The sequence below is a fragment of the Equus asinus genome, chromosome 2 (genome assembly GCF_041296235.1).
Source record: "Equus asinus isolate D_3611 breed Donkey chromosome 2, EquAss-T2T_v2, whole genome shotgun sequence".
NCBI classification, from domain to species: Eukaryota; Metazoa; Chordata; class Mammalia; order Perissodactyla; family Equidae; genus Equus; species Equus asinus.
In genome coordinates, this window is record NC_091791.1 from 15,158,417 (window position 1) to 15,181,547 (window position 23,131).

The following is a 23,131-nucleotide window of genomic DNA, read 5'->3' on the forward strand; positions in this document are numbered from 1 at the left end:
CCGAATTTAAGTTGTGGAAAGATCCCCTGGGGAGGTGGCTAGAAATGCACATTCCTGGACACTGCTCTCAGACAGTCATTCAGGAGGTTTGGACCCAGGAAGTTGTACTTCGTTCCAGGGCAGCTTGATGTAGGAGGGTGACAGACTCTTAAGAAATGCTCATGACAAAAAATAAATAGCATTATCAGAAACAAGAATTTCATGTCTCCATTTGTGTTTTATGTTGCTTGCATAAAATTCATGAAAGTCAATGCCTAGTAATCAGGATCCTGGCATTAACATTCAGGTCATTGCTGTGAATCTCTTTGATACACACCATGATCACTGGGAGATTCTGAAAACTCAAGGCAGGGATAGGTTTGGAACCAAAAATGGGCAGAGGCTTGTGGGGTTTGTAAGGAAGAAGATGAATAGCTTTGAAGTCAGACAGAATCGAGTTCAGATTCAGCACTTGTGGCCGGCCTGTGGCGGAGTGGCTAAGTTCGGCTGGTCCGCTTTGGCGGCTGGGGGTTGGGCGGTTCGGATCCTGGGCGCGGACATACACACCACTCATCAAGCCATGCTGAGGCGGCGTCCCACATAGAACTAGCATGACCTACAAGTAGGATATGCAACTGTGTGCTGGGGCTTTCGGGAGAAAAGAAAAGAGGAAGATTGGCAACAGATGTTAGCTCAGGGCCAATTTTCCTACAAGCCCCCGCCCCAAAATTCTGCACTTGCCAGCCAACTGTATGATTTGGACAAGTTATTGAACCTCTCCTGGGATATTACAATGTCCCTGAAGGAGGAGTTAAGAAATAAATGAATTTATGTACCGGGTTAAGTGACTGTTCAATAAATAGTTACCCCTTTTAACAAAACTGCAACTATTATTCTTGGAGACCTACCTTCAAATCAGTATTTGGGACTTGGCCAGAGTTTGGCTTTATCCTGTGTGCTGGGGATATGCGGCTGTGGACCTCCCGGAGCCAGGGCTGTCCACCGGGTGCGTCCTTTCTGAGGGCAGCAGTTCGATTTCTGGCCGGGTCCCCACCTCGACCTAACAGAAGAGGTGGTGTATTGGGCATCTTTATTTTTAAAGACTTCCCTCTGGGCCTTTGACCTGGCGCCACAGGTGTCAGGACGGGTTTCCAGGGCGGCAGCAGCCTTGGAAGAAAGGAGGAGGCCGCGGAGCTGGGTGTGGCTGAGACCCGGAGCCACCCCGAGGAGGCCCCTTCGGGCAGGGCTGCCAACTGGGACTGTTCTTGGCAGGTAAGGAGGTGAGGGCATAAGGGGGCCTCAAATCCTCCTGCATAAGGGACCTCAAGCGGATGGGATGCTCCCCATCCCCGCCCCGGCAAGGGCCAGCCGTCCGAGGGTCAGACGGCTCCCTTCTCCCCCTCCCACCTGGTGGCAGGGAAGGGCCAGTGGACCGGGATTTGGGACCTCACTCTCACCCCGCCCGCGGAGGTCCCAGGAACGGCCTCAGGCCGGGCTCTGTAGGGAAACAAGGGACCCACTCACTGCCCGGATCCCCGTCGAAAGGGGCCGAATCCCAGGGACCCGCTCTAGCTACGCAGGGATGGGAGCCAAGACCCCGCGGCGGCGCCTCCTGACAGCTCGGCTCGCGAGGAGTGGAGTCCTCGGGGCCCCGTGGTGCCAACCTGGGCGTTTGAGCGTTACGGGAAGTAACTGGAGAGTTTGCTGGATTTTATCTAAATCCCACTCTGCATCTTCAGAACAGGGCGGCCGCAAGGACCCTTCCCCCTCTCCACTCGCATCCGCCCCCACCGACCCGCCCAGGGAGAGCCGGGATCAAAGGCACTTTCCATCCGGAGGCCCAGTTGGCGTCGGGCTTCGAGGGCCGCCTTTGCTGCGAAGGGGACTGGCAGGCCACCCATCTGCCGGAGACAGGGAAACCCGCCGCCCTGCGGAGAATAGCTCTGGACAATCACACACACACACACACACACACACACACACACACACACACACACCCCCAACCAATGAAATAAAGTAAAAGCCTAAGGGCTGCCTCCAGGGCCAGAGACGCCCTCGGGAACCAGACGGAGCGTGGATCCTCCAATTGGCCCATGGGGTGGGAGAGGAAGGGCGTGGGGGAGGTAGGGGGAGGAAGACAGTGCGGGGGACCCGGCTCGGGCGGCCCCCTTCCCCCGCCCAGGACATGCGATGGGGTCCGGCTGGGCGGCCGCGGCGGAGCGCGCCTCGCTGTGAGCCAGAGCCCCCGGAGCCCACCACACACACTCGCACCCCCTCCCTCTCTCCCACCGGCTCGCCGCGACCCCCGCCTCCTGCCCCCTCCCCTTCCCCGCCCGCCTCCGCCCCCATTCTTGGAATTGTGTGGAAAAATTCTCAGCCAAACCTCCCACCTCTCCTCTCCCCACCCCCCACCCCCTACTCCCTTTAAAAATCCCCCTTTCCTCCCCGGCCCCTGCACTCTTTGTGAATGAGGGCAGGGAACACGGCCCTTCCCCCGCCCAGGAGCCACGCCAGACCGCCGCACTCAGAGGACTGTTTGTTAATAGTCCAATTAGATAATTGCCATCTTTCACTCCTTTTGCTCCGCATTTCCCATAAAGGAATGAATGGGGAGAGCGGCGTGGAGAGGGCTTCTGCCCCAGCAAGGTGACGAGAAGGGCTGGAGCATGCTCCTTGCACAAGGCCATGCGCTTGAATTGAATCATTGTAGCCTAATCAATGCTCTTATTGGATTACTGGCTGTTGCTTTTCTCAAAGATATTGTAGCAGAGACAATGAAATAGCTAGGGGAAAACTTTTTTTTTTTTTTTTTTGAACCAGATCTCACAGTTGAGATTCTCGGCTCTCTCCCTCTCCCCCTCTCTCTCCTGCTGGACTCTCTGAGTACAAAGCTACCCTTTGAATGGGCTGCCTCAGGGCTGCTGGAGGTGCAGGCATGAAAAAATCCAACTGGAACTAAATGAAGAGAGGTGGCAGTTTAAGATGGCTGTCAGCGTCGAGGTGTGTTAAGAAGGAGTTGTCTGGGGCGAAAGCTTGGCTTTTTAGAGCGCAGGGAAGATACTTTTGGGAAAAACTTTTTCTCCTCCCCCCTTCTTTTTTTCCCCCTAGAGGCAACTGCTTTCTTCTGCTGCAGGGTGTGTAAGGGTTTTTGTGGTGTGTTTTTTTTTCCCTCCTCCCTCCACTCTCATTCAGCTCTATCTGTCGAGTGTGGAGAAAACCCCTCTAGCCAGTATGTGAGCAGGAGGGTCAAAGGCAAAGGGAAAGTTAATAATGCCTGCTAATGGTACTAACAATTCAGGATGAATCTTGTCAAAAGTTTTTCTGGAAGTGTGGGTCTTTGATTGTGTGTTTCCTGAAAGCAAGACCAATCATTTCCGTTTATTCACTGGCTAAACCCCTACTTGATTGGGGACAAGGACAGAAACCATCCATTACGATCTGATATATTATCCAAACAATTTAGTGTATTCATGAGGTAACCGAAACGTGGGGGCTGCGAAATTACCCGTAATCAATTGCAACAGCGAGTGAGCGTCCCCTCGGGTGTCGGACAACTACAACTCGCTGTCTCAGTAACAGGCGGGAGCCGCAGCATTTCGGAGTTGCGCTGCTAGCTACCTGATCGCCAGGCTGGGGACACTGGACGTGCTCAGAGGACGCGGGTGCTGAGGAGGCGGCCTCGCCGCTGCTCCACCGGGATCCTGGACCAGATCCGCCGCCTCTCGGCGAACGCGCCACTCGCCGGTCGCCGCTGACCCGCCCGCGACCGCCGCAGCCGCCCCGCGGGGACATTCATTCTTGCCGCTTGCCTCTCGGGCCGGGCTTAGGGACTGCATTGTAGGGGTTTTGTTCCCCCTCTGCCTCTTTTTTTTTCTTCTTTTTCCTTTTTCCTTTTTTGGTTGCTCTTGCCTCTCCTATGTTCGGGAAACCAGACAAAATGGACGTTCGGTGCCACTCGGACGCAGAGGCTGCCCGGGTCTCGAAGAACGCGCACAAGGAGAGCCGGGAGAGCAAGGGCTCGGAAGGGAACCTCCCTGCCGCCTTCCTCAAGGAGCCGCAAGGCGCCTTCTCGGCGTCCGGCGCCGCGGAAGATTGTAACAAAAGTAAATCCAATTCCGCTGCGGACCCGGATTACTGCCGCCGGATCCTGGTTCGAGGTAGGGATGGGCAGGGCTTCGGGGCGCGTTCTTTGGGGGCGACTCCGGAGCCCGAGCTGTGCGCCACCCAGGCCGGTGGGGAGGGTTTGCCGGCTGGGACTTCAGAGAAAGTTGCTGGCCCTCCCCGCCCCGGGTCCGGCCGGCCTCTGGGAACTCGCACCGGGGCGCGCGCTCTCCAGGGGCCTCGACCTTCCAAACCCCGAGGGGCCCCGCCGGCTGGGTTGCTTGGGGAGCCGAGGGGCTGCGCGGGCGGGCCAAGGCTGCAGGCTGCGGCCTCCGACCCAGGAAAGGAGCGGGAACCTCTGGAGGACCTGTGCGCGCCCTGCGGCCGGAGGACCTGTCGGGAACCCGTCTGCGGGCTGAACGCACCCAAGGGGAGCGCGGGCACCGAAGAACAGCCGCCGACCGCTGGCCACGGCCCGGCCAGTTGGCGCGCTGGGCCGAGGACCCCAGTGCAGAGCTCGGGGCTGGCCGCTGCTGCCGGGAGAAGCAGGCGGGCTGGGTTGCCGGGCCGCGGATGCCACCTTGGTGCTCGGCTCGGCCCCGTTCTGCTGCGCGATGTGCGTTTGGCTCGGGCGGCGGCCCTGGTGAGGCCCGGCCCCGGCCCGGCGCCGCCCCCGCCAGCTACATCGCCAGGCCCCGCCGGACCGGACTCCGTCCCTCCTCCTTCCGCCGCCCGGCCTCGGGAGGGAAGGAAACCCCGGGGTGGGGGTGGGGAGCGCCGGAGCGCGGTGTGGTCAACACCTTCCACAACTGGGGCCGTCAGGACCCGGGCTGGTCAGTGAGGGAACCCTCATGATACCGGGGATCCAGACCACGCAGCCGAGGCCCCTAAGCCGGAAGGAACATCAGCCGATTTGGAATTGATTTTTTTTCTCTCCCTTTTCGGGAGGGCTCTACAAAGGCCAAGTCCGATTTCTCCTCCCATGAGCGGTGTGGAGTTAGCCTCCTCGCCGCCCCCCACACAATGTCTTTGCTCCCTAGCTGTGGCAGCCCCCTCTCGCCCCCCCGCCTCCCCGCAACCTCCGGACTTCAGGCTGCTGGCGACTGTGTCCCCAAAGCCAGCTCTGGCCAGGGAGGTGGAGGGAGACGGGAGGGTTCTGGCGGCTGACATCTCCCCTTCCCCAGATGCCAAGGGGTCCATCCGAGAGATCATCCTGCCCAAAGGCCTGGACCTGGACCGGCCCAAGAGGACGCGCACGTCCTTCACGGCGGAGCAGCTGTACCGGCTGGAGATGGAGTTCCAGCGCTGCCAGTACGTGGTGGGCCGCGAGAGGACCGAGCTCGCCCGACAGCTCAACCTCTCCGAGACCCAGGTACCTGGCGGCCAGGCCGCGCACAGCTCTGTGCCAGCCTCTTTCCCCACCATCCCAGCCAGCTCTTCCTCACCACCTAGGTTGGCTCTGGGCAGATCCTCCAGGGGTGGTGGACGAGATAGGGAGGATGGGGGGAAAAGGCCTAAGGCTTTCTCTCCTTCCATAAGACATCTCTTTCCCCCAAACCCCCAAATCTTCCAGCGTTCCTGCTCTGCACACCTTGACCTAGCCCAGGAGGCCCCAAATCCTGTTCCTTTGGAATTCTTTTTGGACCCCAGTCTTGAGAATTCCCTGCTTGCCTCTGCTCTATGAGAAACTGAACCCCTGTTTCAGCCACCTCATTTTGGCCAGATTTCTGCCCCTTTGGGGACCCTAGCCTTACACAGCACCCAGGCCGATTCTGCAAGAATGAGGCTAGGGCTAAAGCCCTCTGCTCCAGTGCTGTTGGTGACAACTAGAGATTAGAAAGGTGCACATTTCTGAGATCTGCCTGTGCGGACCAGGCTGCGCTGACCCTTAAGGCTTTCCCCTGGCCCTGAGCTGGACTTAGCCCCATTCCCAGCCCCAAACACCCACTCTGGGCACCTAGGAGGCCCTATATTCTGGGCCAATGATATGTGAGGTATGGGAAGGGAAGGGAATCTGGGGCCCTGGGAGCTAGCACTGCCAACTGTGCTTTAGGTCTTTTCCGTTACATGAAATCCGCATGATGCTGCTGGAGCTGGCCATACAGACTCTAGGCCCAGGGACACTTGAGGGCCTGAGAGCTTTGCCTTGTGGAGGCCCTTTGGGGCCCGGCCAGGGCCTGGCACCAGCTTGGCCTAGGTAAGGCAGACTTCATCCTGAGGACCAGTCCCCTGAAGTCCCGGTCTTCCCTATGCCCACCCTGAAGCACGGGTAGGGAGTATTTTAGGTCTGGGATCTGGGCAGAAAGCTGAGAACCGAGGACAACATATTGGATGTTCTTTTGAGTTTGAGTTGGCATGGTGGCTTTTCCCTCTTCTCTCTGCTACCACCCCTCAGTTTACAAAATCGAGACAATAATGTTTTCCTATAGCTGCCAAACTCCATTCTGGGCCACCAGCTAGGCCTGAAGAGGAGCAGAGGGAGAAGAGAAAGTGAAAGGGGAGGGTGGTGGGGAGAATTTAGTCCACCCCAGCCTCCTGATTTCCTCCCGTGATTCCAAAGTTCATGACAGAGAGCAGCGGGAGTGACAAAAGTATGGCTCAGACCCTCCAATACAGCTAGCAGGTGAGAGGAGGTGGAGAAAGCTTGGCCTATAAAGTCCATCCTGCACAAATTCTCTCTCCTGCAGCCACCTTCCCTGCTTGCTGCTAGTTGGTGGTCAAGTCTGACCCTAACAAGCAAGAAACAGCCTCATGTAGCCTTCAACAGTAGTAGTGTTGCTGGGGCTAAATTCGAGCCGCTTGGGCCAGGGCCCTGGGTCCAGAAAGGCAGAGCAACGCTCCTCCCCACCCACCCCCACTTCCCAAGCCCGTACACATCCTCTCCCGGAAATGTAAGCTCTCAAACGCAGATCCAAAGTCCAGCTGAGAGTAGCGCGGCAGCCCAGTGAAATCCCTTCTGGTCTTCCTTCCAGTTAGGCTCGTGGACATTTTTACTTTATCCGTATCCCTGGCCGGCCTGGGCCTGCTTCCGTAAGCGGGAAGCGCAGCCTAGCGGAGCTATGTCCCCCTCAGGGCGGCCCCGGCTCCCTCGGCAGCTCGGGCCGGACCTCTTCCGCTGCAGGGTGGGCTGGGGTTGGGGCAGGGGCCCTGGAGCCCTTGCACCCCGGGAGCCCGCTCCCCTTGACGCCCATCTCCCTCTGCCCCTCTCTCCACTTTCCCCGTGTCCTGGCGCGCAGGTGAAGGTCTGGTTCCAGAATCGGCGCACGAAGCAGAAGAAGGACCAGGGCAAGGACTCGGAGCTGCGCTCGGTGGTGTCGGAGACAGCGGCCACGTGCAGCGTGCTTCGGCTGCTGGAGCAGGGCCGCCTGTTGTCGCCGCCAGGCCTGCCTGCGCTGCTGCCGCCGTGCGCCACGGGCGCGCTCGGCTCGGCGCTACGCGGGCCCAGCCTGCCGGCCCTGGGCGCGGGCGCCGCCGCGGGCTCGGCCGCCGCCGCTGCCGCCCCGGGTTCCGCCGGCGCCGCGTCCCCGCACCCGCCCGCCGTGGGCGGTGCTCCGGGCCCCGGGCCCGCCGGGCCAGGGGGACTGCACACGGGCGCACCGGCTGCCGGCCACGGTCTCTTCAGCCTGCCCGTGCCCTCGCTGCTCGGCTCCGTCGCCAGCCGCCTGTCCACCGCCCCGTTGACAATGGCCGGTTCGCTGGCTGGGAATTTGCAAGAACTCTCCGCCCGATACCTGAGCTCCTCGGCCTTCGAGCCTTACTCCCGGACCAACAATAAAGAAGGAGCCGAGAAAAAAGCGCTGGACTGATTTGAAGTGTTCCCCTGTATTTATATTTATAGTATCTATTGTGGTGATATTTATGGACTCAGTGCTTTAGGCGCCCGGGGCTCCGTTGATGAGCTCCCGGCTCCCACGAGGCCTCTGACAGTCTCCTTCCCCACCACGCTCTGCCACCAATATTATCTCATTTGGGCTTTTTTTTTTTTTTTTTTCTGTTTCCTCCGTGTTCTTAACTCCCCCCCCCCCCCTTAATTCAGGAGAATCCAAAGAATTGGGGAGAACACCCGAGTTAGCCAACATCGTGCCCCAACCAATGTCCGGCCCTGGAGGGAAGAGACTGGTTCTACGACCGCAGCACAGGACGCCTGCTCTAGATCCGGCCGCTGCTGTCGTTGATTATTCTCATGAATATTTGAAAGAAGAAAGCTGCACGCAGACCCCAGCGGCTGAAGAGGCTGGCAGATTTCATCAGACCAAGAAAGGAGGACTTTGCTTCCTCTCGCCAGAGAAACCAGGGCTTTTGGAAGGCCCTGGGCCTCCCTTTGCGGACCTCGCGGGAGAGCCGGTGCGCACGCACCTTTCTGGCTGGACAGAGCTTGCTGTTTGCTCCCCTTTAGGGACACTCCAGTCACAACCACTCCCGACCCCAGGAGACAATGAAGCAAACACCATGGTAGGCAACGGTGGCCATAAATTTGATCTAATCAGCAATAAAACAAGTAATAACTACGTAAAACCAAATGAAGTGGAACTAGTTTTTAACTGCTTGTAACAATGGAGTTTGGAAGACGTAAGAAAACTCAGGTTAGAGAATATGCCACAGGGCAATGCAAAATTAAAGTTCTGGGTGTTATGACTTTAAACAGGAAATTAAAAGTGAAAAGCAAAAGAAAAGCCAACGTCGCTAATGAAAGAAAATTCAGAATCTTTTCTCCGAGGCTATTCGGGGCGGTAGCCGACAGCTTCAAGCTCCTCCGGGAGAGCAAGCAGTGCGGCTTCCGGCGGGTCTCCCCACCGTCACCGCGAAGCGTGGCTCCTGGCAGAATTGCTGGGTTTGGAAACGAATCAGTGCCCGTTGTCTCCTCTCCCCGACTCCTGGATTCACAAAACCCTTCCAGCACGCAGGAAACGCCCGGATTTCAGAGCAGCTCTTTGCAGACCGGGAGGCAGGGACGCAGCCGGGGACGGCAGGGTGGTCGGCCTCCTCGGTCGGTAGTCTCCGCGTCAGATCAGCTCTTTGCGTGGGTAGGAAAAGCGTCCCTCCCCACCTCTCCCCCTATAAAAACCCCACCAAAAAAACCCCTAGATTTTCTGTGGTCCCAAGTCAGAAACCCGGAACGCGACTCCGTCCCAGCTTCACCCCTCACCGCCGCAACCACCACCTTCCCCACAGCCATCGCCACTCGCCTTCTCACCAAAACCTCAGACCCAGACGGCGAGGTGCCGCAGTGTCTAGAATGTATTCCTTCATCCGAAGCGAGCGCAGAGCATTTTAAAAATACTAATTTTATTGTAAATTATTTACGTCGGAAGCTTTTTTTCCTTTTTTTTTTCTTTTTAGGCAAATAGTAAAGAAAATAATGAATGATTCAAACGCGGGTAGGTGTCACTGAATCCTGGCTACTAACTTTGTTCTGAATGTTTTGGATTTTTGGATGTTTTGTATTTATGTGGTGAGAGTGAAATATATATATCTATGATGATAAATGAGGTGTATTTTTGTCTTGTATTTGAAGGATAGAAAATCAAAAACAAAAAAAGAAGAGAAAGAAGAAAGACCCAGCAAATGAAGAGTGTCGGCGTGGGGACCCCCGGGGCAGAGGGTGGCAGCCCCGTCAGTGCGGGGGCCTTACAACTGGTACCGTGAGCGCTTGAGATGACGTTCGGGGCACACTTCCGTCTCAAGAGACAGAGACGGCCGGCTACGATGTTGATTCCACTTTTGAGTGCCTCACTCTCCCGTTCTCTGTTTGTCCTAATGGTGTCGGACCTTCAGACCCTCCCGCCTCGATCTCCCACTTCTTGTTTCTTGGTGTATTTAGGAACTTGTCTCCTGACACCCTAAAGTTCCTGCCTCCTAACGCTCCCAGTTTCTAAAGTTTTCCAGCCGCGTCTCCAGGCTGGCAGTATTTTGGATTTGTGCAATCACAGGGCCCGGAACAGGCAAGATTTTCCTTTCTTCTGAATTAGAATAAGTCCGCCGTCAAAGAGAAACTTTGAGGGAGCAAGAGATGAAACAGTAATTCCTGTACAGATCTCTCTCCTCCACCCCACCCCACCCCACCCCACTCTACTCCAGGACATATGCGGTGGTGATGGATGTAGACGTTGCAAATAAATCTGGGGAAGCTAGGAGGCGTGGGGAGAGGACACCAGTACACTCCGAAACCGTGCGCGGCCCCGGGCGCAGCTGGGCCCAGCTGCGCACAGGGGACAGAGTCGCCAGCCTCCTCTTCGTGGCGCCTGCACACCTGGGTGATGCGGCGAGGCCCACAGTTCCCTTGGGGCACCCGCACAAGACAGGCCCTTCGAACTCCCCATGCGTGTGCTGTGCCTGACCCGCCAGTTTGAGGCATCCGAAATGAGGCGGCGGCACAGTGTGGGTGGGGAAGTTGCTGAGCTATGTGTAGGTTGAGGAGCTACCGGGTTTAGGACCCTCGCCACGAAGTTGGCGTTTTGCTGGGAACAGCAGCAGCCCCCAGACAGTCCACTTTTGTTTCTCAAAGTCGCTACACGTCCCTCAGCTTTGCTACCTCGTGGCTCTTCCCCTCCCTGTCCTTGTCCCCTTCTTACTTTCTCCGGCTTAAGCTGCTTTCCCTCTTCGACCCTTTTCTTCTTCGCTTCTGTCCCGCAGACCCCTGCGCTCCCTCTAACGATTTCTCTTCTCTGGGGGGATCTCGGTCTCTTCTTGTCTCTCCCCTCTTCCATTGCTTCTCTCCAATTTGTCTCTGTCTCTCTGCTTGTCTCATACTCTCTCTGGCGCTCTCTTGCTCTCTTCCTCTCTCTCCCTTTTGGATTCCTCTGCCTGCCCGGGTGGCCCCAAGGCCGAGGCGTGGGTGGTTCTGACTGCAGTTTCATGGCTGGTGGCTGGGGCCAGCGAGGGGGCTGGAGAAGGGAGTGAGAAGGTGGCATAATTTTATAGAACAAAAGAAAACAAAATTCCAGCCTCAGGGTCCCCAGCAAGCTCAGTGCCCTCCCCCAGAAGCCTCAGCCTGGAGAGTCCCAGCAGATCCCTTAACAGCTTCCCCCACTTTCCCCTTTTTGCTTTCTTATCCTTAAAAGGGGAAAGAAGCAGTCACCCCATCGCCTCTGCTCTCACCTCCCTTCCCTGCCTGGCTTTGGAAAGAGCTGTGGAGCTCTTGCCTTCCACTCAGGGAGTACAATTGTTCTTAAAGAGACTCTTCTGCATAGAAGAAGAATCACAATTTTAATTAAAAAACATTTATAGACAATTCATTTAATTTTAGTGACTGTCTTGTTTCCCCGCCTTCCCTGAGGGCCTCAGCAAGCTGCCTTGGTCCCTGGAGGCCTCTGGTGAGGCCTCTGGCTTCCAAATAGTGACTCACAGGCCAGGAAAGAGGCAGGTGGCCTCTGTGACAACAACTGGCCCTGCCTGGGAGGAGGTGGAAGGGGCTCCTGGGGGTCAAGAGGTTGGGGGGCTGAAAGGACTCTCATGCTCAGGCTTACGCAAAGCAACATCCAAGTTAACTCAGAGCCGCAAAGAAAAAGAAAAGTCTCTCCAAATCCCTCTGAGTTTGGTGGTCAGGTGTGGGGAGGATGTGGGAAGTCACTTGGGGAGCTGAACGGGGACGATAGTCAAATCCACACTTGCAGCTGGCCTGACCCTGAGCCAGAATGTATTCATAATACGTAGCATTTGACAGCCCTTTATAGTTTACAAATAACCTTTCACATACACCATCTCTGTTACTCCTTACTTTCAGAGGTCCAGCACCATTTTACAGATCCACATAAAGTCTTGGAGCAGCAGTCAAATGACGTGCTCAAGGCCACATAGCTAGTCAGAGCCAGGAGACTATAAGCTGCCCCTAGGGCCAGGGCTCTTTTCTTTCTGTTTCTTTCTCCTTCTCTCCTTCCCATTCCTCTCTCCTTCCCTCCCTCCTTCCCTTCTTCCCTTTCCCTTCTTTCCTTCCTTTTGTGCCCTAAGTGTCTGGCTCAGGGTACTTGAACTCTTTAGCCTATTTGCATCCACATCTGCCCACTGCCATTTCCAGCCCTCTTTCTAATACACCAGCTGCTGAGGATTTACTTGGTGCCTTCATCTAAAGGTCTGAATTTCTCCCTTCTTCCTGTTTTATTTCCTGCTACCACGCAACCTTTTCCTCCTACTTACCTCTAGAATGACATCTTTAAACCCCTTACCCTATTTGCCTTACATTTCCTTAAAATTTTTTTTTTTAAATTGAGGCATATGGTAAACATCTATATGATAAAGTACACAAAGCTTAAATATGCAGTTGATGAGTTTTTATACACACACACTTCTTGAACTGTTCCAGTGACACTCTTTCAACTTCTCCCCTAGGCCACATGATGACACAGTGTCTTTTTCCCCGTTTGAAAAGAAATTGGTGTCATATCAGTGTGCTGTTGTGCAGAAAACCTTTCCAGGAAGTCTTTGTAAGGCTTCTTGAAGGAATAAGAAGTCACATATCTTTTTCAGCTTCCTGCAGTCCTTACTTTAAGTCAAACACTTGATCAGAATTGAAGATCCACTAAGTCAGGGCTTCTCAGGATACAACTGAAGGCTACCTGCTTCAGAACCACCTGGGGGCTGGTTAAAATGAAGGTTTGTAAACTTCAGCCCCACCTGATGAATCTCGGTGGGGCGCAGGAATGTGTATTAACAAGGTCCCCCAAGTGATTCTTATCCACAGTAACATTTGAGAGCTACTGTACTAAATGGCAAACTCCCAAAACACTGCAACCTGCAGCATCTGGCCCAGGGCCTGGCATTTGGTGGGAATACAATGAATGTTTGTTAAACAAATTAATGCACATTTTCTGACACAGTTTAGAGTTTCTTGGATCACATCATACTATTGTAATTTAACACCATTTCTACATTGGAAAATCTTTACATTTCAGAGTCTTTTTACTCGAATAGGTTTTATTTTGATGAAACAGGAGAGGAAGAGAGAGAGATTTTGATGGTTTTTCAGGTCTCAGAGGAGCTCTTTTATAAACCCGCTGTCGTTGCTGGACAGGCTGCTTCTCTTCAGACCTTGGAGTTTGGGGAGGGCCAGAGGAAAGTCTTCCAGATTTGCCCAAAGACACTCAGATGCACATCTTTCTTGGTTGGAACTGAAGGCTTCTGTTGGAGAGACATCAGAGCTGTGGAAGGAGCAAGGCCGCCAGATCCAGAGAAACTGGCATGGAATGAACATGAAAGTTGAAAATTACTTCAGTATTCTCTGATTAATGGTTGATATGAAACATTTTCTATCTAGAAACACATTTGCTTATCCTCTTACCCTGAAAACAGAAAATAAATGTGTGCTTTATGTGGGAATGTTGCATCCGTTCTTAGAAATAATAGCAACATACATATACACATTGCTCGGTATCTCACAAGACCCAGGATGATGGTTTGCTGCACTAAGAAAAAGTGATTCATCTTAGTAGTTACTAGTTAGGGACTCCAGAGTCAGAGTGACTTGGGTTCAAATCTTAGATCCACCACTTAATAGCTGTGTAATCTTCAATAAATTTCTTAGCTGGCTGCACCAAGCCTGTTTTCATATATGTCAAATGAAGATAATAATGGTAGCTACTGCATAGAATTTTCATGAGTAGTTAATTAGATACGGCATGTAAAGCATCTGGTACAATCTAGCATAAACCTTCAATACTAGCTATTTATTATAAGACCGTGTCACTGTGGTAGCTGATGATCTGAGACTTTCTCTGGGCCTCAATTTCCCCATCAGTAGAGTGAGGGGGTTGGCCAAAATCCCTTCCTGAGGAAGGACTTGGAATTGTGGTTGAGCTAATTATAATGAAATTTACTTTCACTGCTTTTAGACTGGATACCACAGCTATCAGTAAGCACAGCAGTTCAACCAAAAATGATAAATTATTATTTTAACGACTTGGCAGACAACCTTCAGTTGTCAGTTTTCAGACAGCCCTCAGCTGTCAGTCTCCTTTGGGAATTGCCTCAGCAAAAGAGAGCCACCTTAAGCCCAAAGTCATGCCCCATTTCCCAAGGTGGTTTCCAATAACTGAGAGACACGAGGATAAATCTGATCCTCGCCCTCCAAGTTTGGAGAGCTTTGAAGGGCCAATCTATTATCCAAGCTCCCTGAATTGTTGGCTAAGGTTCTGTCAAGACTCCAACGCAGCTTGACTTCTCCTTCTGCCCAACACTGCTTCCTTCCTTTCCCTTCCACACTTGTTGAACTTGGAGCACTCTCTACTAAACTTCCTATATGCTAATCTCGCCTGATCAAGAAAGGTTTTAAATACCAAGCTAAAGATCTTAGGGTACCCAACTTACATCAACTGTTATGGGAAAGAGCATGCTAAATGGTAGAAATGGAGAAGAAGCACTGACAACCCAGAGCAAAGAATGACTGAGGGCAAATGGTGGGAGAAGAGGCAGGAATGCAGGCAGGACCTGGTAAACCACGTTAATAACACTTGGACTTGACCATCAAGTTGATGGGGAGTCACTGAAAACTTTCCCAAGGAGATCATGGAATCATTGCAGGTCTGCATTTTGAAAAATCTTTTTTGGTTTGAAGAGAATCTGAGGGGAGGTGGTGTGGGAACAGGAACACAAGGATCTGAGGCAGAGATCAGTTGGTGAGTTCACTGCAATAGGGACAAGAGAGGATAATGGTGGTGGTGGTGGTGGTGGGGTCAGCTGGTGGAGTAGCAGCAGAAATGGAGAAGAGAGGATGTGTTCAAGGCATTTTCTGAGATAAAGTCAACAGATCTTAATCAACTGGAGGTGATTGGTGGTGGCATTGACTTCAAGATTGGGTCCAAGTGGAACTTTGAAACCATTTTCCTTGAACTAGAAAGGGAATTAGATAAGGAGCCCGACCCAACAAAGGTTTGGGGGCGACTGGGCCCCAAGGGCGGAGAGACAGGGGTGAGTTCTGGCAGAGGCCTTAGACCGGAAAGCAGGAAGGCCAGAGGGCGGGAAAATCACGGAGCATGCGCACAGCACGACTTGAGCCTGCACAGCCCTTCTCGGTGGGCGGAGTCTGTGGTAAGATGGCTTGAAGGACTTCCTTGGTTGAGCTCCCGGGGTGAGTGGGCTTCTGGTGTCCTACGCCAGGCCCCCAGGCCTCCTGTGGCTCACCCCACGCCGATTCCACCTGCCAGGGCCAGGGACACATTCGCTGAGGCGCCTGCCCCGACCGCCACCAGGAGAGTGAAAGGCTGGGCCTGGTTTGACGCTTTCGCGCCCGACCTTGACCTAAGCCGAGCCTGGCGTGGCGCCCTCTTGCCCAGTGTGGGCGGAAAGGAGCGCTGGAAGTGCCTTCCTTGAGGGTCAGGTCGCGCTCTGAAGAGGTCGGCAGTGACCCAGGTCTATGGGGCAGCGGGAGCCGACATGAGGAGGTGTGGCGACCACCCTGGGAGGCCCCTTCCCCGCCCGCCTGCTCTGCCGAGGTTCTGCTTCCAGCTGCTCAGCTCGTGGAAAAGCAGAGGGAGGCAGGCCGGAGGCCGCCGTTCCACGCTCCAGACCAACGCCCTGGGCCCTGGAAAGAACTCGGGCTGGGGCCGAGCTGTGGGCCCACCCCCTCTTGGAAGGAGAGAAGCCGGGATGTGAGGGATGAGGGGTTTCCTAGGGATGCCCAACAGTCAGTGCCTGGGGTTTGTTTTCCTTTCTTTTCTGCTCGTTAGATAAGACTGCCGTCCCTTAGATAAATGGTCAATAAGTGAGTTCATCCAGCCGTTTTTACTGAGGGTCAGACTTAGTCCATTCCAGCGAAGAGCTAAATGCACATTTAATTTTCTGTCGCGGATGTCAGCTGATGCTACGGAGAGCGAGCACCGAGGAGTGAGAGGACGTAATTGGCTGAGAGGAGCAGAGAACCTGTGGGGAAGGACTGTAGGAGTCTGAGGTGAGAGGAAGGTATTTCAGACCTTAGCAAGGGCGGCCCAGGGAGGAAGGGGAGGGGAGAGGGAAAGAAAATGAAATGGAGTAAAAGGAATTGGGGGGTACACGTTGAGTAGAGGTGAAAGATGAGGCTGGAAAAGTAGCCTGATCAAGAAAGGTCTTAAACACCAAGCTAAAGATCTTTATTCTGTAGGCAAAGGAGAGGTTTTATTAGGGCAGTGAAGGGAAGAAAGCTGAGTTACCTGATCAGACAGGTACAGACAGGGGAAGCAGGTTAGTGAACCTTTAGGTGAGGTGTTGAGGCCTAAAATTAGCCTGTTGGTCAGGAGAATGGAAAGTGGCTAAGGAGTAAACGTCTCTGATCTCCTCAGTGAGGCAGGCTGGGGGTAAGCTAACATGTTGATACAAACACTGCTTTCTAAACATCAGTGTTATTTCATTTTAAGATTCTCTTCCTGAGCTTCCAGTGAACATCCTTGTTTAGAAACAGTGAGCTCTTCAGAGACTAGTGGGAGGGTGGCAAGTAATTTTCAACTGTGGTGCTAAATTGGATTGATTGGTGTAGCTGCCTGGGGTACTAAATTACAGAGGGTTCTGGGTCCTCCTCTAAGCTCCATGGAAAAGTATGCTGATCATTAGGGATGTCTGCTATAGCCATAGGAGAGGTTTTTGCAATTCTGAGACAAATAAAGTGACTTCGTGGTCAGACTGCTTCTCTCGGTTCTGAATAACGAATTCGGTCCTGTTTTGGCTCAGCAGGTTTTCTTAGCCTGAGACGGTCATGGCAGAGTAGGGAGCTGTTTCTAAGTAACTCAGGGCAAGGTTCCTGCAGCGGGTATCCCGATCATCACGTAGACCCCCACAATATGGCCATAGTAAGAAAACTTGGGCTTTGAATTCCATCTCTGCCTTTGATTAGCCATGTGAACTTAGACACATTACTTGACCTCCTTCAATCAGAATACTCTTCTGTAAAATAGAAATATTACTTTTTCAACTCAGATGTAAAGTGCTTGATATAGTACCCAACTATGAACTCAACAAATGTTAATGCTTCTTACTTTCCATTTTGGACTAAACCTTGTCTTTAGGCCCTAAACATCAACTTCTTCTTTTTTTAATTTAAAAAATTTTTTTTGAGGAAGGTTAGCCTTGAGCTAACATCTGCCACCAGTCCTCCTCTTTTTGCTGAGGAAGACTGGCCCTGAGCTAACGTCCATGCCCATCTTCCTCTACTTTATACGTGGGATGGCTGCCATAGCACAGCTTGACAAGCAGTGCCATGTCCGCACCTGGGATCCGAACCAGCGAACCCTGGTCCGCTGAAGCAGAACGTGCAAACTTAACCACTGTGCCACCACGCCAGCCTGAGAGCATCGACTTCTGACTAGGTTTTCACCTGAGCAAAATTACATACCTGTAATTTTTGTGAAGATTAACTGAGATGTTGGATGTGGAGTATATGATGTAGAATAGGAAAGGAGAGTTCTCTCTGCAAGTTGTTGGAATGAAGGGGAGACACTTCCAACAGTTAGGTGTCTCCAGAGCATTTTAAATACATTTATACAAACACCCTCACTCATACATTTTGTTAAGCTTCTTATTTTTCCTTCACATAAATAGGTTCATATTATACATATTGTTTTGTGAGTTCTTTTTTATTTAACAGTATATTTTGGAGGAGATCCTGTTACAGTATTGCTCATTTGTCTACCTATTTTGTTAAACTTTATATGTTTTATAGTATAGATGTATCACCGTTCACTTATTGATAGAAATTTGTATTCCTTCTTTTTTCTTGCCTTTACAAATATATTTCTGGGAACATTCTTGTATCTTTCCACACCTATACTGCTATTCTTAAAAGTAGAATTATTGGATCAAACAATGTGTACTTTTTAAATTTTAACAGATAGTGCTGAAAGTTGAATGAATTTATACTCCCACTCACAGTGTTTGAAAGTTAGGCTGGGTAATTTGATGTCTCCTACTGTACATGATCCATCTGAGGCTCTTCTGTATGCTAACTTCTTAAATGATTGGTGTTGAAAATACATACAACATACATTCCCTGAAGTTACTGCAAAAACACAGTTTGTTCCTTCTCTTTCCTGAGTTGGTTATTAAGCTTGTAAATAGTTTAGGACCTCCTTTAAAATTAAACAAATTTATTTTCAAAGTGATAAAAAGTCAAAATTTCAAGGCTTATTACATAAAAAAGCAGTACCCTGCTCTCATTCTCAGGAAGTAACCACCCTAAATTATTTTGAATGTGTTCTTTTAATTCTTAATTCCTCCCATTCGTCTCCTTTGCAACCCATAGTTCCTGTCCTCTAATACTCTCAGTTTAGTTTAAGCATTTTAGGGGGCCTAGATAAACATTTTGTATTTACATTATTATGACAATATCAACCCTATTCACAGTTGAGCTGTGTCCTGTATATATTATGATCCATTTGTTTTCCTGTACGACTTTTGTTTTCCCTGGAGTTAGTAGTTTTCTTATTTATTTCTTTATTTTTTAGTTTGTTCTTGCGTACTGATCACTGATTCATTTCAAGCTCTGCCGTGAGTGTAAATCTCCTGTCGGTTAGCTCATCTGTGCCAGATGTTCTGCTAGTTCCATCTTCTTGGAGACATCTGCCTTGGTGTTCCTGTCCTCTTCTAATGGAGACTGCTAACTGACTAGGCCTGTGACACAGCTGTGTTCCTAAAATCTTTCTTCACTATTATTCTGGGGGTCATTATCCTTTCCTGGGTTGGAAGCTCTGTTTCCTGGGTTCTGTGTCTTCTCTTTGATGATTCACTCCCTTGTTTTGGTAGAGCACTTCCTTCAGTAGCTCCTTGAGACATGGTGCATGGAGGTTATTATTTTGGAGAGTTTCCATGCCTGGAAGTACCTCTGTTCTACCCTTATATTCACGTGATTCTTTACCCAAATGTAGAAATCTAGTTTGTAAATGCTCTTTCCTCAGAATTTTGAAGATGGTACTTTATTGTCTTATAGCCTCCAGTGCTGCTGTTAAGTACAATGCTCTTCTCATTTGTGATCTTTTATATGTGACTGTTGTTTTTCTCTGGAAGTTTTTAGGATCTTTTCTTTGTCCTCAATATTCTGAAATTCACAAAAATGTTCTTGGAGTAGTCTTTTTATATCAATTGTGCTGATACTCAGTGAGCCTTGTTTTTTTAAAGATTTTTTTTCCTTCTCCTCCCCAAAGCCCCCCAGTACATAGTTGTATATTCTAGTTGTAGGTCCTTCTAGTTGTGGCATGTGGGACGCCGCCTCAGCGTGGCTTGAGGAGCGGTGCTAGGTCCGCACCCAGGATCCGAACCGGTGAAACCCTGGGCTGCTGAAGCGGAGTGCCCGAACTTAACCATTCGGCCACGGGGCAAGCCCCCTCAGTGAGCCTTTTGATCTGGAAACTCATATCCTTCATTGGCAAATTATCTTGAATTATTTCTTTGATAATTTATTTCCCTCCTTTTCCTCTGGTCTTTTTTCTGGAACTCCTATTATTTAGATATTGGATCCCTTGGACTGATCCTCTGATTTTCTTATCTTCTCTTTCCTTTTCTCTATCACTTGGTGTTTTGAATGAGTTTATATGTTATAAAGCACTTAGGACAATGTCTGGCCAATTTTATCTTCTAATATACCTGCTAGGACTTTCATTTTGGCTACTAAATTTTTAATATCCAAGAGCTGTGTTTGATTTTCTAAATCTGTGCTGTCCAATATGGTATCCACTAGTCACATGTGGCTATTAAAATTAAATTTAATTAAAAATCACTTCTTAGTTGTATTAGCCACATTTCCAGTGCTCTAAAGACACATGTGGCTAGTGGTTGCCATGTTGGACAGTGCAGATAGAGAACATTTACATCATCACAGGAAACTGTTGCACAGTATTGCTTTACTGCTTCTTCTTCTTCTTTTACAATATCCTGTTATTGTTTCAAGGATGCTTTGTCTTACCTCTCTGAGGATATTAATGATAATTTGTTTGAAGTTTCTTCTACACTCCTTTATTCTGTTAGATTGTTCATATTTAATATTAGGACACAAAAAATCTGATTGGGAGCTTTCTGTGCATGGATGGGCCTTGTTGACTGTTGGGCTTTACCACACGGTGGTTTGGTAGGGACCACTGAAGAGCAGTATCTTTAGGTCCTTTCTTTTATGTCCGATTCTTCACAGAAGAATTTCTCATCTCCTGATTAGATACAGGCCTGGCTGCCAATGTTTTTGGCAGTTGAGCATAGGAAGAGGGTTAGGAGTCTCGCTGACCAGTATGCAGACTTTCACTTATTCCTTTTTGCCTTCAGTTGTGCCTTTTGTCTTCCAATTTAGAGTCCTTCTGGTTCCGTGTATCCAGGAAAATAAACCTCTGGTCTTCTGCTGAAGTAGCAGAGGGGTGGTCTTCTGTCTCCTCAGGGTGGGGGGATGGGATTGAACTGGGAGTCCAGCTACTTCTTTTGTATATTGATCCTGTACCCTCAATGAACTCATTCATTAGTTCTGATAGTTTTTTTATGGTTTGGAAAGTCATTTCTTAGTTTCTCAAGATGAGTCTTGGCACCCCATGAAAACAGCATAGTTGGGATTTATTGACAAATGAAATGAGCTTCCTTTCCCTCTCTATAATGTAGAGACACTATTTCCTAATGTAGCAGTAACAATTGAATTCTAATGTGAAATGTTCCATTCTTCTGGTTATTTGGTTAAAGCTGCTGGCCTGCTTCTCCAAGACCATGGAAACCCAGGCTGGAGACAGGGAGCTCATAGCTCTGTGGTTACAATATTGTGATTATGTTCCAAGAGCCAGTCTCCTCTTGGATCAGCAAGCTGTTTCTCAGACGGGAGAGATGTTGGATGACTAAGGGAAATTCTCCCTTCAGGATAAGAAAATGCAGCACAGAACTCAGTGAAAATGGGACACTAGTAGGTTTTATAACATACCTTCTCAATCTCTGAGGAGAGGATATTCATTTGTTGTTCCCATTATTTCCTCTCTATCCTAGGCCACCATTGTCTCAGTGCCTAGATTACTGTAAAAGTCTTTTAATTTATCTCATTTTTCTTCCCTATAACCTATTCTCCATATTGCAGCCACAGTGATGGTTCTCAGATGCAGATCTAGTCCAAGTTTTTCTGCTGCTTAAAACTCTTCAGTGGTTTCCCATTGACTCTATGATCAAATTCATTCCCCTTAGCATGATTTACAAGGCCATTCATGATCAGACTTTGCCTTTTCTCACTGTTTCTGTCCCTTTATATATAGTCTAATCTTACTGGACTTTTTCAGGTTATGCACAAGCTGTTCCCTACGTCTGGAGCATGTTTCCCTGTTAACTCACTCCTTCCTCACTCTCATCCACATCCTGTTCATCACTATGCATAAATAAGCAATAAACAGCATGTAAAAATAAGTAGACAATATAAATAAATAAACATACTATATATATACAAATGAGGACAAAGAGAAAAATTCAGTGAGGAAAGCAAAATGCAGCCCATTTTAAAGATGCATAACTTGAGGCATGGAGAAACAGTGTGTCAGTGAAAGGATTCTAAGTTAAACTTTATCCTTCTGAGTCCTGGAGTACCACTCTGAATGTTATGTTCAACTCTTGAGTTTTGCTACGTTCCTAAATGTGCTCTACCCTCAGGCTTTCTCCCTGAGTTGGGTCCTTTCCTTTCATTGCCCTGAGGCCCAGTAACCCCCAGGTTGGAGCCAGGACCATAACTGCTGCATCTGAAGTTTAGCAATTCTTTTAAGTCGGTGCTTTGGTGATACATTTGGAACAGCAATCAGACACAGATTTAGGTAGAGATAATTTGGGATACAGGAAGATGCTGAATGACCCCAAGCTCGGGGGTTGTTTATGTCATTTTTGGAGGTTTTGGGATGCTAATCACTCACTACTCTTCTGTTCTTGTTCTAATCAACTGAAAACAAGGTACCAAGTAGGGGTACAAATTTAAGTGGCAGCACGTGACTCCCAACTTTGTCTCCTGTTTCCCACCTGGAATTGAATTTATCCATCCAGGCACCATTAGAAAAAGGGAGAAAAAGGTGGAGAGGAACAGTATCCCTGCTTTTTCAGGCACCATCCACAGGACATAGTGGTCCCATGCATATTAGTGCTCACCACTCAGATTAATTTCTCACTTGTCTCTTGAGTTGTGAGAGTTAGAGGAACAATCATCTTTCCTAGCACTTCCCTAAGTGGGTAGAAGCATTGGCTGAATTGCCTTTTAAAAAAAATGTAAAAGTTCTGTAATTATTATTGTAGTTAAATTTTTTTTTTTTTTGAGGAACACTAGCCCTGTGCTAACATCTGCCAATCCTCCTCTTTTTGCTGAGGAGGACTGGCCCTGAGCTAACATCCATGCCCATCTTCCTCTATTTTATATGTGGGACGCCTACCACAGCATGGCCTCCCAAGCGGTGCCGTGTCTGCACCCGGGATTCGAACTGGTGAACCCTGGGCCACCGAAGCAGAACGTGCACACTTAACCGCTGTGCCACAGGGCTGGCCCCTATTGTAGTTAAATTTAACAAAATACAAAAAGATTGAGGGTTCTCATTGTTCTTTTGAATTTGTTTTAACTCTTTGGATTGCTATTCCTAGGTCTGGTACGTAGTAGGCACTTTAATATTTGTTGACTGACTGGAGTCATAAAGTTCGTTCGTTAAGTGATTTGAGTCCCTTTGATTTCATGAGTCACCTCATGAAAATATACCTTTTAAAATACATTTTGTTAAATATTTTATTGCTTTCACCTTCTCTATATACTTCACTATCCATCTGCCCTCCAATGAATCATTTGAGAATGTGTTGTAGACATCATGACACTTCTTCCCTGTACACTTCAGAATTTATCTCCTAAGGACATTCTCCTACACAACTACAATACCGTTAGCACATCTAAGAAAATTCGTGGTGATTTTGTAATATCACCTACTACCCACTATATATTAAAATTTCCCCAATTGTCCCAACATTGTCTTATAGTTTGTTTGTTTTTTCTATATCCAGGGTCAAATCTGGGTTCATGCATTATATTTGGTTATTGTCTCACTTTTGTTTCTTGTAGTCTAGAACAGTTGTCCAATTTCTTTTTTCTGCCATGATATTGACTTTTGGGAAGTCTAGGCCAGCTGCTTTA

At 49.9% G+C, this 23,131-nt stretch overlaps 1 protein-coding gene across 1 annotated transcript; it reads left to right on the forward strand.

Annotated features, from left to right (window-relative positions):
* Window positions 1–2,857: 2,857 nt before the first annotated feature.
* VAX1 (ventral anterior homeobox 1) lies at window positions 2,858–8,095 on the forward strand. The gene is made up of 3 exons (XM_044765803.2): window positions 2,858–4,136; window positions 5,265–5,452; window positions 7,317–8,095. The coding sequence occupies exons 1-3, from the start codon at window positions 3,896–3,898 to the stop codon at window positions 7,884–7,886; spliced, it is 999 nt and encodes a 332-aa protein (XP_044621738.1). The 5' UTR covers window positions 2,858–3,895; the 3' UTR covers window positions 7,887–8,095.
* The last annotated feature ends 15,036 nt before the right edge of the window (window positions 8,096–23,131 follow it).

What these genes read in the sequence shown, in the direction of transcription:
- VAX1 (XM_044765803.2), top strand. Translation starts at nt 3,896, where the DNA reads ATGTTCGGGAAACCAGACAAAATGGACGTTCGGTGCCACTCGGACGCA. An exon ending in CCGCCGGATCCTGGTTCGAG is followed by an intron (nt 4,137 to 5,264) that starts GTAGGGATGGGC and finishes CCCCTTCCCCAG; the next exon opens with ATGCCAAGGGGTCCATCCGA. An exon ending in TCAACCTCTCCGAGACCCAG is followed by an intron (nt 5,453 to 7,316) that starts GTACCTGGCGGC and finishes CCTGGCGCGCAG; the next exon opens with GTGAAGGTCTGGTTCCAGAA.